The 16,167-nt window shown below is 37.3% G+C and overlaps 1 protein-coding gene across 4 annotated transcripts in view; it reads right to left on the bottom strand.

Annotated features, from left to right (window-relative positions):
• Positions 1-15,939, bottom strand: part of LOC134542683 (vesicular glutamate transporter 2) — a 130,617-nt gene extending 114,678 nt beyond the window's left edge. For 2 of the 4 annotated variants that reach the window (XM_063387135.1, XM_063387136.1), the window contains exon 1: positions 15,569-15,798. Coding sequence is in view for 1 of the 4 variants with exons in the window: in XM_063387133.1 (XP_063243203.1) it covers positions 8,844-8,853 (10 nt within the window). In the remaining 3 variants the exon portion in view is untranslated. The other 2 variants (XM_063387134.1, XM_063387133.1) reach the window with 2 other exon arrangements.
• Between the last annotated feature and the right edge of the window lie 228 nt (positions 15,940-16,167).

Genomic DNA, 16,167 nt, shown 5'->3' with positions numbered 1-16,167 from the left:
AAAAAGAAAACCAGCGACGTAGAAATATGAAACAGATAATACTAGAACACTAACTACAATAAAACAAACGGAAACGCTTAATTACATTACAGCAACACCGCACAATAATAGTACAAAAGTAATATGCTACTCTTATGTATACCCATTTACTTCGATATGAGCACCAGCCACCTTAGAAAAATAAATGCCTATGCTCCCAAAGTATGTTTTGCTTTATTATTATTATTATTATTATTATTAATTGACTTAAGTAAAGAATTTGATTCTGCAATCATTCCCTATTTGTAGATAAATTAACTAGTTTTCATTTGAACCCTTGTTGCATTAATTGGTTTCGTAGTTATTTAAATGAAAGAGCCTTCGCTGTGCGTATTGGAAATACGTACTTTATCTTCTACTTTCAATGCACCATATGGAGTGCCTCAGGGTATTTGTAATTTTTATAAATGACATAGTTGATGTAAAGCATAACAGAGCTCTCCTATATGCTGATGATATAAAAATATATACTGCCATTAGAACACCAAGTGATTGCATATTGATACAAGAAGATATAAATAATGTATAATTAAATGGTGTCAAACTAATGGAATGAAACTAAATGTAAATAAGACTGAAGTTATAACATATTTTCGGAAAACTTATACAGAACATTTAAATTATGTAATAAACAACATCATGATACAGAGAACTCAATGTATGGGTGATCTGGGTATTCTTTTAGATTCAAAACTTTACTTTCATCACCACTTTGAAAATTTAACCGCAAGTACAAACAAAATTCTAGGGCTTATAAAATATTTAAAATATTTGGCCACCTCTCCTGATTCTGCACTTAGTCTATTTTACTTTAGTAGGATCTAGATTGCAGTGCAGTATGGCTCTGTCATCTGAACTCAATAACTACAACTGATTCAAATAGTCTAGAAAATATATACAAAATACAATGTTTAAATATATATTTTTAACAAATATTAAATAATAATCCAGAGCAATTTACCTATGACCTAACCCTAAAAATCTTGTACACGCATACACTGCAGTTCAGGAGAAAATTGGTAGATATTGTTTTTGTAATAAATTGCTTCACAAATGTTTATCACAGCAGTGAAATAGTAATTGGACTTTCAAATAGCAATATTTGAATATCACAATTGTTTCGAACATTTCACATAAAACATGAGCTGTCCAAACGTTGAACTAAAAATTGCAGTGATTGTTTAAAATTAAAAAATTTCCATGAGAGACATTTTGAGCTCTTAGTTTTTATGCAGCTAAGTAACTTGAATAGTTACTTAAATATTTTATTTTTCTTTATTACCTATAATTAATTTTAAATTGATAATGTTAAATTTTGACTTATAATTAATTGTAATATAATTTTACTTTACATATACTTATAATGATGGTTTTTAACCAATCATTATAGCATTTATAAAGTCAATAATCTCAGTGAAATAAATTTTATCTCCTTTTATTATGCATTTAATATAAATATTTTGTGTGAACATTTTATGAAGATATTTTACTATTATTATTTCATTAGTTAGATTTAATTTAAAATTGATGTTAATCTTTTTGTTTCCTTTGTTTAGGACTTTTTTTTTGTCTTGTCATGTGTGATTTCATAACAATACCGATGGTATCACAAACATGGCGGCGTTAAAGTCATTGCGCCCATAAGTTATAACCTTTTTAACTAATCTAATCTAATCTGGCGGGGAAAAGTGGAGCTCACAGAAAGGAACTTGATAGCTAGTAAAGTTGAAACACTGCACAGCAGTGACAGATAAAACCGGTGATATATAGGTGGACAAAATTTTGGATGTACTCACGAATATGTTTGAAAAGCTCTTTGTACGTTTAAATATCTGACTTAGGTTTAAGTACTATTTTGTTGGCATTATATGAGTGGGCCACATTTTAGATATTCAAATTAAATGAATGTCTTTATAAGTTGTATGTGTAAATAAATCTGTAGAACCCATATGAAATTAAAATAAGAAATAATATTTTAACTCCCGAGGGTCGCCCACAACCCCACCGACACTGACGTCACTCGACAAAGAAGCCAGTCCCGCAGACAGAGCCCACTTTGCCCCAGACTGCATTTCAAAAGAGTCAGTCCGACAAATAAATATAAACTTCATGATATATAAATACAATTCAAAAATTACAATCAACTACTCAGTAACTAAACACGTCCGTAATCATGCGGGAATAATTAATATAATTACGGGCATCAAATTTTATAACAACCTTCGTTCAAATTTTAAGTTGAGACAGACAAATCAAACCAATTACAATGTTATATCCCCAGTGGATAATATAAAAAGTTTGCCATTTAAAATAAATCCATTATTGGTTTCCTTCGCGCCGGCCACAGGCTTTTTTTTTTTTTTTTTTAAAGTGTCATTGAAAGAGCAACTCAGTAAAGTTTAACAATCGTGACTGGGGCAGTTTGGTTCTGAAATACAGACTCCAATCCCGAAAATAAATCATCATAAAAATAAATTTACTAACCTTCTGAAGCAAACATTATGACTGTCCTCCCAAAACCATACTTCAGGAATAACATTCCCAACCATAAATAATAGTTAAGACATAAGACGAGAATAACTAAACGATGCTGCAGAAATAATAGAAAGAAAAGTCAAAATTTTGCATGCAAGTGAGCAACTGAGATACAGAGCAGGATGTTTTCTGGAGGGAAGAAAAAAAAGGGATGGGGAGGGGGGGAAGAGAAGCTATTCAAAACCAGTGAATTTAACACAATTTTCTTCTTGAATATCATTTACGCAAAAAAATTATTAATATGAAAGAACGCTAATACTGGTATCGTAGCTACAGGCAAGTTGGCCGCCAGTTGTAGCCGAGAGCGCTGTGTACAGCTGTCCAAGTGCGAGTTCCCTGGCACAGCGCGGTATTCGAGTGCCGACCGAGACCTCGCCTATTTACCCAACTCATCACTCGGTCACCTAACATCCTTCACTTTCACCTTGATCAACACGTAACTGCTAGCTTCACAGACAAGAGACAGTGGGGGGCAACCCGCTGTGTTGATGAGAAGCCCAAGATGTCCATCAAGTTCTGTCCCTGCCCGAACACGCCCGAATATTCACCTTCGGCCAACCTCGGGTTTTGTTTTATTTCTGCGCAGGAAAAATGAATTCAAATATTAACAGTGGTCGGTTAGGTTAGCTACATTAAAACACTTTAAAACACTATGGACGGTTAGTTAGGTTAGAATAGCTACATTAAAATAAACAGAGAAATATAAATATATATAAATAAACCCGAGGTTGGCCGAAGGTGAATATTCGGGCGTGTTCGGGCAGGGACAGAACTTGATGGACATCTTGGGCTTCCCCTGTGTTGATGACCAGTCCTGATAGTCGGACCAGGGGCCCGCAGTTGCAGTGTCACAGTGGAGTTGGACCTGACTTGCGGCGATAATGCCTGATTAAGCAACAAGCCTGACCGTGTGCGAGTGATAGCGATAAGGTCTGCACTGCCCTTTGCAACAAATGACATCGCCTCAACATGCGCTACATCTGCTGTCTATCTCTCCGCAGGGAGCCTATACGGCACTTATGTGGTAACCCATCATCTAGTGGCGTGACATAGAATATGAATTCACGCTCTATGTTATTTAAGGTACGAAATCTGAATATTATAAAGGGGTAATTACTTTTTTAACCTACTCATTTTAAATTTTTTAATAAACAGATCATACAAAGACTATAAAATTTAACTTGTCGTGTTGACAAAAAAAAGTCCGCAAATGGTTTATTCATAATAAAATACCTTCAGTACACTTGAGCAATAAATGAAAAACGTGTTCCATCCAATCAAAGCTAAGAATGCTTACTGTCTATCTGAACTGCCATGTCTGCAAAATACTTAAAGCAGTTATTCCGCTGGTCTCAACAGCGCTCATAACCATAGATAGTCTCATCACAACTCATCTCAACCATAGATAGTCTCATCACAATTCATCTCAACCATAGATAGTCTCATCACAATTCATCTCAACCATAGATAGTCTCAATACCACTTATCTCAACCACTGATCGTCTCAACACCAATTGTCACAACCATGGATATTATCAATACTGCTCATTAAACCATCTCGTCTCAACACCGCTCATTATCAACCATCTATATTCTCAAAACCGCTCAGATTAATCATTGCTAAGTCTTAACACTGTCATTTCAGCTATCGATAGTTTTAACACCGCTGATATTAACTATTATATAATAGTTTTAAGACATTTTGTATTGACAAAACATTTTACAAGTTTATAGATAAGTAAATATTAAACAATGAACAATTGAATGCAATCCTACTAATATTATAAACGCGAAAGTTTGTAAGTATGGATGGATGTTTATTACTCTTTCACATAAAACTACTGAATGGATTTGAATGAAATTTGGCCTACAGCTAGCTTATAACCTGGATTAACACATAGACCCCATATTAATATGAAATTCCATCCCTAAGGGAATGAAAAAGTGATAATTTCATTTTATAACAGAAAAAATCATAGGTCATAGACATACAAATAGTGAGTGAGTGTCATTTCTCTATGTCTTGACACACGATCATACACATAGTAAGGTCTGGCAAATTAATATTTTTTCTCCTTGGTGAGACCAGTCCGCTTAGTGGAGCTCGCAGCGGCTAGCAAAATAAAGGCGCTAATAACAGTTTTGTTCTTAACTTCGTCAATAGATAGAGTTAGTTGCCTTGAATTTTAAACGCACCATCGTTTGATGCGTTTGCCATGTCTTTAATTTTCGTTTGTTTGTGCCGTATGCGTTCCTATACCATTCATCCGATTGCGATGAAATTTTGGTGATTTGTTATGCGCATGCCCATGAAGGTTACTGAGACGGTATAACTATTTTTCAATAGTTGGAGCACGAATCGTGTCATAAAAAGTGTATTTCATTTTATATAGCGGCACTTCGTCTGTTTTTGTTGTATAAGTGCGCACGCATGACAATTTATTTAAATATAAAAGAGAGGCAGAGATAGAGTGATATATATATATCACTATATCTCTGTATATATATATCACTATATCTCTGTGTGTGTGTATATATATATATATATATATATATATATATATATAGAGAGAGAGAGAGAGAGAGAGAGATAGAGACGGAGAGAAGTTGAGATAGAGCGCGGTATAGAGAATGAAATAGGTTAGATAAAGAGATATAGGGCCTACATATAGATGTATAGAGCTATAGAGACTTATATATAGAAGATATAGAGATAGTGGGAAGTATATATGTATATATAAAGAGATAAATAGAGAGAGATACATAGATGTATATAGATGTACATAGACAAATATATATAGAAAGATGGATGGATGATTTGTATATGTGGAACTACTTCAAACATATTACAAAACAAAACTGAATGAGGCATTGCAATGCAGGCCGAGCATTAGCTAGATAATGAAATCTTTTCAATATTAGTAATCTCTTATTTTTCAGCTTTTTTCTATATTGCTTTATAAAGTCTAAATTACATACAGACCAGGTAAATAACTATAAACTGGCAGAACGTCTGTCGGGATCTGAAAGTGATATAAATTAATTTTCACACTTGACATTCAAATTAAGAAGACAATAATTACTAACTATACCCTGTGTTCAGCCCGGGCAACGCCGGGTATTGCAGCTAGTACAGTATAAATTACGAGTAGTTATCGCCTCTCGCGTGGCTTATTACTTTCAATCTTTTAAGTAAAACATGTCAAATACACGCCCTATCCTATATAATCATTAAAAAGTTATTTGAAAAATTAAAATTAATGAAAATAAATAAGACCATTAAATGGTAAATAAAGTGATTTATTATAATATCGTAACTGGAGTGAATAATTAGAACTATGCTATAGTGAAGAAAAAGTTTATAATCATACTATTTTTAGAGTGGTATAACTGAAAATAAAAACACTGAAATCTGCAACTAATATAAAATAATCAGTCATGGTAATCTGAGGTTACCAGCTATATCACTCTAGGATTGAACTGATGAGGATAGAAATAAGTTATTAAATACAAGCTGTGGCCGCGACCCCAATCGCAAGACATTAGCACGAGTCGTCAGTTGTGACCGTCAAGTATACCTAATAGAAAAACTAGGACAATACTGCGAAATGACAGAAGTAGTCATTTGGGTATTTCAAGGGCTTCGATAAGCACGCCAAAATAAACAACATTAATTAGCAATGAATAACTCATTACACTAATAAATTTTTTAATTATTAACTTCATATTCATAAATACTTAGTAAATTATTTATATTCCAGTATCACTAGCATCCAAATTTAAAAGCGATCCAAGTCAGTTAAGTGTCACGAACAGTGTACAAGAAATTATGCCAAATCGTAAACAGGATAGCAAAATTCTCAATCAGCTTTTAATGATTAATGTTTTGGAACGAAAAAAAAAACCCTCTAAATTTTATTTTTTATTTTTCTGTCTACAAATTATCAGGTGCCATTCGTTGCAAAGGCTGCGTGTTATAATACTCATAAATATCGTGCTATAGTCAGTTTAAAACTTTAAACAAGGAACTTTGCCATCTATTAGGAAAGAAATCATTTTATGTATTAAACAGTTTATGGCTTAAACTCCCCGTTAAATAAGTATTAAGAGCGACGAGTGAAAAAACAATTGTGAGTTTACTGTGGGAATAAAATTGTCGGGATGAAGATCATCCCAAATTATATTTGAAGACATATACCTATTACCAGCTAAACTTCATCAACCGTAAGTATAGGAAAGTTATTAAGTTATGCTGTAATAAATAGACAAATATTTTTTTGCCAATGTATCATTCAAAAGAATAATGCCATACATAAACTGTCAGTATTATTTTTAAAAATATATGTATATTCGGTGTACAGATAAGACTATGTAACAGTTTAATTATTATTTCTGGCTGTGTAAGAAAAATCAAATAAATCTATGCCACTTTTTAATTAATTTCGTTGGTAAGTACACACGAAAACTTCAAAGGTGTAAAGAATTTCGTACCCATGTACAATAAATTTAAAAAAAAAAACATTTTTTCTCTCTAAAGAATATTCGTAAACTAAGAAGAATTTTTTTAAGTTTAACCAAGCCTTGAATCAATTATTTGTATAAACGTTTATTGATTTTAGTTAAATAAAAGAAAACAATGAGGTAATAATTAAAACTTGCAAGACTTGATACTGAACACCCGACAGACTGCGAGCTATACATGAACACAGCCCACCAGCTGTCCCCATTCGCCTCAGCTCGGAGTTGAAACATGTCCATACACTTTATAAGGCGACTTAATATGTTCTGCGAATACATTAATTAGAGCAATATATATCTTGAGCAAGCAACAAATAATTGGCAATGTGAAATGAATGGAGAAGCCAAAAGTTTCAACGTCACTTTCAATGTTTTTCCTCGTGACTTATTTATCGTGATTGGAAAATGAGCCTAACCTTCGCCGCATTAGAGCCCGTCTACAATAGTCCGAACCTGTGCGTGGTCCGTGTCCTTATCCGAATGTGAGTTACGTCACATCGTCTCACCGAAAACTGCCCTGTCCACAATTCCGATGTCCGATGTCCGAATGTATTGATTTATAAAGTTGTCACCAGAGCGCAGTAAATGTGCCAAACCAAATGTTTTTGTTTATTGTTTTGATGCTTTGTAGTTTGAGATTGAACTTATGAAAGTTATGTAAGTTATAAGTGACTAACAACACCTTCCATTTCCTTCAATAACAAAAACAAACACCGCGTTTTCAAACGGGAACCGGAAATTCAAATATCGTGAGTGTTCTGTTCTTTTTCTGTATCCGAAGTACACAGGTTGGGACAAAAAGTTCAAATTGACGAATGTCTTCGGACCAGGTAGGTTCGGACCTTCGCCCACTTGACGCATGACGTCAGAGGGTCACGTGGACCAATCAGCGACGAGTGTCCTTCAGACACAGTTTAGGACATTACTATTGTAGACGGGCCGATTTTTTTCCTAACCTAACTAAAACTAAGTGTATTTTGGAGGGGTCCGGGTTAGGGAGGGACCTACGTGCGTCTCAGGCCGAAGCCTATACGCCTCGTCATGCTGGGATTAGCCATGCAGGAAGAGGGTCGCATGCATCATGTGCTAGGAGGGGATTGGCCAGCCATGGCAACGATTGGCGCCATGACTAACTCCCCTCACTCTTAAATATAGTGTAGACGAGCCATTACAGGTTTGACGGCCGAGCAGTTCCGAATTGCACTGAAGTTCGTCGCTCGATCGTACATCTTCGGTAGCAAGCACTGATTGATTGTGTGAGCAGCACAAGTGAAACTCCACATGACATAGGTATCAGACTACGAGAATATGTGCATAATGTGAATCAACAAGTATGCGAGAAAACATGTTCACAAGTGCGAAAATATTAGCGTGCAATTGTACAAGTGCTCAAGTATGCATATACAACTGAGTCAAAAGGGTGTTACCATTTCTATCCTATTATTAATTATTTATATCAATTATACAACAAATTTACTAAATTAAATGATATAATTTCTTTTATAATGAAACTAAACTTTTTTTACAATTCTAACTTTAAAATATATATAAAAAATAGAATAGATGCCATGTGTAACACTTTGTTCACGTAATTAATTATAAGTTATGAACCTTTACGTTTTTTTAGAATCAGTGTTATTTTAAAAAAAATTCTTTATAAATCCCAACTAACACAAAATGTTTCCTCCTTTTATGGAATTACAGGAAGATTTAAACGCGTAGTCTATAGTTTCGTCGCGTTAATCACTCACGTGAAAACATATTTAACGTGAATGGGTCGACAACATCCTCGCGACGAGAGCGCAACTGCGCACCATATGCTCGCTCGCGGGCCGCCTGGTCTGCCAGGCGCCACAGGTCCGTGTTCAGGCACTTGCACCTTTGAACATATATACTGTATAGAAGTCGCGAGTGGATAGGATTTACTTTACGTCTTTCAGAAGCGTATGATGAGCAGCTTGGGAACTTCACCGCTGCAGTGCGCTGCCGTAACGCCCTGTATCGTCTTTGTTGTTATAGTTACACGTTAGAGCGCAGCGCTGTCGCCCGCTGTCATTCCCCGCACCCCTCATCCATCATTCACTGCAGCTCAACATCGTTCAACGGGAGGGGGAAGGGGTGTTTGAAGAGTTCGACACTTGTCCGCTAGGGACCACCACAAGTCGATACCCTAGAGATGGTGGCGATTGCGGCGGTGAATTAACCAACTACCTCAAAACCGTATTATAAATTTTAACCTGGGCTGGCGACTTCTATACAGTATATATATTCAAAGCTTGCACTGCCACACGGACCACCCTCTGCGCTGAAACTGGAGCAGACGGTATCTCCAAGGAGGTCGTCGAGTAATGCGGTCTCCTCGCAGTCTCCACGCCCAGTCAAGGCTGAAGGCGACCGCGGCGCTGTTCGCAGTCCTTTTATTTATATTACAATATAGAAATAAAACAACCCCCCCCCCTCCTCAAAAAAAAACTCTTAACTATATTTTCAATCAAAGAATCACTGCACGAGAATTTTTTTTTTTTTTACGATTAATAATCCAGATTTTTGACGATTATTTGATCATTCTTTACGTCATTGTAAATCTTTGCTAGAGAAAAAAAAAATCCATAGTATATAATTCAAATTCTCACTCAAGTACGAACATCATCACTTCCCCCCCCCCCACCCCCCTCAATAATGTCCACGTCAGGTGCTCACTTCTTGTTCGACCTGGGAGAACCCGTGACACACCACGTGGGTCTGCGCAGGCGCCGTACCTCGGGCGCTCGTAACTAACATCCTGGACCGAACCTCTGCGCAAACACATGCTGGCCGAGACATGATCCGACCTACACACTTATGCTGTAGGTTCGTCACGAATCATTCAGTTGACAACACACACGCTACTTATGGTCTAAAGTGCTACCCGCTGCTAGTATGCGCCTTTGAAACTGTAGTTGAACAATTTTTTTTAAATTCCAAACGATAAGAGAAAGCATATTAAATATAATACTTAAGTGTCTAAACAATGGTTAGATTAAGAAAGTTTTACAATCACAACAAAATTTGTCGCTGAATAATGACACCATTTTTTCAATAATTTTGCCAGACATTATTTCCAATTATTTCACAGAAATAATTTTAGGACTGCAACAAGTTTAGCGTTTATTGTTTGAATCTGTTTAATTCATCTAGACTTGTAAATATTTTCTCTATTATCTGAAGTAAAAACGTTACTCAGCTCCAGCTTAAAAGGCATATGCCAGTCTTGGCAAGAACTTTAAACCAAGTCGTGTGTATATGTCCCCCCCATCTCTCTCCCCCCCCCCCCTTGATTTATATGCAGCCGAAGTTTGTTGGTATAATTGGGACCCAATAAAATAGTTATACATACACATACATACATACTTAGACATACATATACACTGGCGCAAATCTGTACGATTCCGAAAGGAGCACACGGAAATTCGCCTTGGGTGGTAAAGAAGGGGGAGGGTTTTGCCCTCCTCGTGGCAAGTGTTGACAACATTATGGCAGCAGTACCCTCTAGCAGACGATGTGTGCACTACGAACACTAGCGCTCCTACAATCAAGTATTCAAAATAAAGGTGACAACATCCTTTAACAGGTGATGCTATTATTCAACCAAATAAAAAAAATTGCAAGTCAGAATATATGTGTAATTTTTCTGTATGCCTTATTTAATTTTCAGCTTGGTAAATGTTTGGATGGTGATGTGGTCAAAGACGTATGTTTTCCAATCCACAGATCCGAGCCGCAATTGTTGGAATCACTTTGTTTCCAATGTAATTTGTGTAAAAATTTAATTTAATATGTCGATAAGTGTCATAACAATACTGGTAGGTAAAGGAACATAAAACTTATGTGCATTCACAAAGCGATGCAGACATTCTCTAGAAACAAATAGCAGAAACAAAGATGACGGACATATCATCCAAGATGGCAGCCTCCAGCAGACAAAAACAAGATGGTGGACATGACATCAGACTCTAAAAGTGGCTGTGATGTCAGAATGCCATATGGCGGAACACAAGTTGGCAGGTAAGGTTAAGTCAAATGTCAAGGTCAAAGTTAAAAGTCAAGAGTCAAGGTAATCCAAGATGGCCGCCGTGATGTCACAATCAAAGATGGCGTAATATCGTCCACAGCTTCTCCGTTCGGCTCCAGCCGCCGGACTGGTCAAGCTACATTACTACTAAACATTTCTAAGATTTTTATCAAAAATTGCATAGTGATGGAAGAAGTTATTAATTATCGAACTGAAGAAACAAACAATATACAATTTTTCCATCAGTATATCTTTAATAACAAATATACCTATTACACTCTATTCACTTTTTCATTGTAAAAGATACTTTCGTGCTGTCAAGTGTCATAAGTTATCAGTATTTATATGTGCTTGGCCACGATTTCTTCAATTTTGAAGAATAATAAAGGAAATATAACTATTGTTTCTATTTCTTCGAATCAAATTATAACTGCTTGTTTGTACCACAAGGAGGGCAATCTTGACACCACTGGTAAGACATCACTAGTAGACGCTACACAGTCATATTTCAAATTGGAGTGCTTGTAAATGACTATCTCTTCGCAGCGCTACTCTTGCTGTTTTTGAACAGCAAATGCATTGAATTTGGCAAAGATGTATTTTATACCACTGCAGATTTAACCAGAGGATCCTTTTGTTTCAATGCGCCATTCAGTGAGGGACTAACAGAGAAAAATATATCCGATTATCCGATTTCTTTTCTTTGATGCTAACTAGTGGTGGGTAGTTCACGAAAAACCAGTTCATTTCGACTCGTTCATAGTTACAAAAAAGGCCAGAAATGCGCCATGCTTTCGATCCTTCCCGCACACCAACGGTCGCATCTCTTTCCTTATCTACTTCAGCTTCTGTCGTCCTGCGTGTTTTGGAACTGTAGGAAACTACCTTATAACCGAGGTGGTTCAGAGGTCCTGCCAGGTCCTGCCAGGTCCTGCTAGGTCCTGCTAGGTCCTGCCGCTCGGGGCAGGTCCAACGGTTCAACGGTTGAGTCCCTCTCCCTTCTTCACCAACTCCTCGTCACTTGTCCTGACAGTCTTCAGAACAGGCCAAGTATAAGCACGATTGATAATGTGCTCACACTAAACTAAACACTTATTAGTTTGTTTTTGTGATTTTTTTAATGCACTATTGAGTTGTGCCAAATGTTTTAGGTTTTTTTTATCTCATCAGAACTAGTAGTTGACTTATATGTCACTTTTTGTTATAAAGTAAGCCTTTTTGGGGGGGGGGGGGGGGGGGGAATTGAAATGCACTTCGAATTACTAGTTATCAAAATTCCACCTAATTACAATTTAATGTAAAAAATATATTTAATACTTTTGCCCCCTCTCTATCTCACAAATCTATCCTATATGATATCCCAACCATGAAACCAATACATATCAATAAAAACCTCACAATATTAACAAGTACAATATGATAAAAAAAGAATTGGGTTATTTACTCATACTTAGTAGGAGTCTTGTCCGTGTAAATTATGTATGAAAAGTAATTCCAAGTTCAGTTCCCTCCTATGTTCGGTCGGACTGAGGGCCCGGTATAGCTCAAAAGACCGGTGCCTACTGAGCAGTTCTAAAATCGGACACGTTCACAACGATGTAAATCCCAACAACGCTGACAAGACCTCGTGTATCACCAAATAAATACTTCTTCGGCAGTTATTTGTTTGCATTTCACACTATTTGTTAAAGTTAATCATTCAACAATAATAAAGAAACACAGAAGAGTTCAGACGGCAGTTGCCTGGCTAAGCAACAGCCTATCGCCACATGTTTATAAAATAACGCGCCTCAAACCTCCGCCAGGACCTCAAGGATGCGTGCAAGGACCCAGACGACACGTCCTTTCAGGAGAGGCGGGTCAGGTCCACACCTCGATACCGTGTGATCTCAGTCAGGAAACATATGACTTCACGGAAGTTGACTAATGTTAAAACACTTGAATTGAGGCACGAAGCAAATTATAGTACGTAACATTGGGAACACGAGGATTTAAGGTCTACAAGCCTACAGCATCAATACTCCCCAGTGCCCGAAGCTTTAAGGTGTAACTGAGAAGAGGAGAGATGGATCTTTTACATGTCCTACTTCGCAGAACCTAATAGGGCGTGGGTCCCAAGAACCGGGAAACAGATACGCCATTTCCAATCGCGGCATGGTTCTAACAACTGAACAGCTACGCCGAGAGGTTGAGGAAACCCATTCCAACTCCGGAGCCACCGAACAGCCACTATCCCAGGTCACCAACAGTGCAAGCGCCCACCCTCCCCCCCCCCCCCACCCGTATGAGTGCCGACACGGGCCCATACCTATGCAATATTGGAAACAGCGTGAAATGGGAGTTAAATTAATTACGACAGTTGTGAGTTTCAGGGCGAAAATAGTGGTTTAGGTAAGAAAGAGGAGACAAAGCTATCAATTTTAAAATTTTATTGTAAAAAAAAACAGAGTCTTTCAGTACTAGACAGAGATGTGCAATATCTAACCTCTGTAAGGTGCAAATTCATGTGTTCTCGTGTTGCAAATACACTTATAGTACGAAACTCGGACACGAAATTTAACGTAGAATTATTTAAAAATGACGAGCATAAATATACGCAAATTTCAACTTAATTTCTGGACGCGAATCACACGTAGTTTCCGCACCCGCCGCCGGAGCAGGTAAGTCGAATATCAAATCACTCCATTTGCAGACCGAAATGTTAAACGATATAATGAAACGACTCCGATAAACGCGAAACACATTTGAAAAAGAAAAAAAACAAACTAAATCCCGGCTTTGGACCTCATTTTCGACAAGGTATTTTATTAAAACACTGCCCATCTTGTTAAAATTCATTAAACAGTTATTGTTATAAAGTTTACCTTTGGGTTTTTGAACTTTGGTTCGCACCATCCGCCACAGACGGCAGCGCCGTGGTTACACATTTCCGTTCCATGAGACTTCCGTTCTATTCACGAAATTACTCCTACCAAAAACCGTATTCCGAGAGCTAAGATGTTACACATCAATAAGTGGGTTGGAATATCCTACAATAGGTAAAGTGTTTAAATAAGTATACTATAAGTATCAATAAGATAATAAATTACGACAGATAAAGTTATGTTTATTTATATTTAATTCATTTAGTGTTGTGAATTAGAAAATAAACGTGTGATTGCATCTGTAGTAGTGACGAAAGAAATGAACGGAAGTGTTCGTGTTTCACAATATTGTATGTATTCAAAGGTAGAATGGCTAATATTTTTTTGATAAAATTAATATATAAGATAGTAATATTTATAGTAAATAAAGAATACAAAAAAGCTATAAAGGTGGTTTTTAATGGATTTTAATTGTTTAGTGGTTTGTAGTTAAGAGTTTTGTGTGAATTTCGTTTGCTATGCTAAGTGAGATACCGTATGTGTAGTGTCATTACCTATGTTACGTGATATATTTACACACTTTGGTAGGTTAAAAATTAAATTTATTACGTAATGTAACATGTCCCAAATTCCTAGGGTAGGTTAGTTTTACACTCGAAATGATAACACAAAACTAAAGATTTGGTGAGGGTGTCAGAAAAATAAATGTATTTTTATAATACATGGCTCTATGGTAAGGGTAGGTAGTAATGACGTCAGCGCCGCCATGTTGATGACGTCATCAATATTACGTCATCGCGATGTAAACTACTCTGTATTTAACATCATGCTGTATATTTTTAAACTGCGCGATCTTTTAAGTTTTTTCCTCTAATTTTATATTAAATGCTTTGCCTGTTTTTCGTGCATATTAATTAAACCAAAGATTTAAAACTTTTAGTATTGCAGAAATGAGTTTTATGTAGTCAAACACGCTGTAACTCATGATATTTATTACGCTTAAAATTAAAATTCTTAATGAAAATTTATATCGGAATTACAATAATTAAAACTTTGATCCTCAACAATGTTTAAAGCTTACAATTACAAATTTCGCTGATGAATTTATGAATTAAAAATGCCTAGTTTCGCTGAATAATTTGCATACCTATTACACTGTACTCCGCTAGATTAAAATTGACTAAGTTTAAAGTACTATAGTTGGCAAATTCGCTTGTGTGAACTTTCACCGGTTACACTAAAATAGTTGAAAATACAATAAGCAACCTGACGAAACAGCACAATGACCCGCACTCTGTGCCGTGGCATCGAACACATATGTTTTTTTCGGGAGGGTCAGTCCCCCCCCCCCCCCCCTCACACACACATACACAAACAGCAACCAACATCTGCAAGACACCTTATTAGTAAAGGTCATTATTCCACACAATTGAAATAAATTAATAACTAAACTAGGTGCTTATTTTTTAACGGCTCAGTATGTTAAATAAAATAAAAAATTCCGTAATGATAATTTTTACTAAAAATGTTGCAGTTGAAAAGGGCTTGTGCGTTAACGAACCCTGTTAATGATGGTAATTGAGTGCGAACTCAAAAGGCGCGGTGTTTCGGCGACACCACGAAGTTGCGTCACAACAGACGTAATCGATTTCCCGAGCTCGTTAAGCTCGGCCAGGGCACGAGGCCAGCACTTAGGCCCTTCTCAATGAAACGTCAAATGGCCGCAGCGCGAGCTGCCGGCCGGCGCATGGCCGCCAGGCCTGCAGGCTTGCAGGCGGACTGGCAGGCGGTGGTACTCACGCGTCGCTGCAGGCAGGTGTGTCAGGTCCAGTGGGCGACAAGCAGCGCTGAGTTGTGGCAGGCGCCCGCAGCAGCCATCACCAGCTCACGGCAGCGGATCAATGCCACTGCCAACCTAGCGCACGGCGCGTCGCACGGGTGCCAACACAACTGCTCGTGCGCAGTCGCTCGTCCCAGACTGCGCTGGCGCCGCTCCCGCTCTGGTTCCGCTCCGACCCGCTAGAGCGCTCTGCACGCGTCTGCCCGGCCGCTTTTTTTTATCGTGCCAAATACTGCTGGAGTCGCACTACCGCAACCGTCTAGGGTCCCGCGACTAAGTGCCGCCCCTTATCTTACCATGGCACAAATCTTTGTCATTAA

This window comes from Bacillus rossius (assembly GCF_032445375.1).
Source record: "Bacillus rossius redtenbacheri isolate Brsri chromosome 9 unlocalized genomic scaffold, Brsri_v3 Brsri_v3_scf9_1, whole genome shotgun sequence".
Lineage (NCBI taxonomy): Eukaryota > Metazoa > Arthropoda > Insecta > Phasmatodea > Bacillidae > Bacillus > Bacillus rossius.
This window is presented reverse-complemented; position numbering and strand designations above follow the sequence as displayed.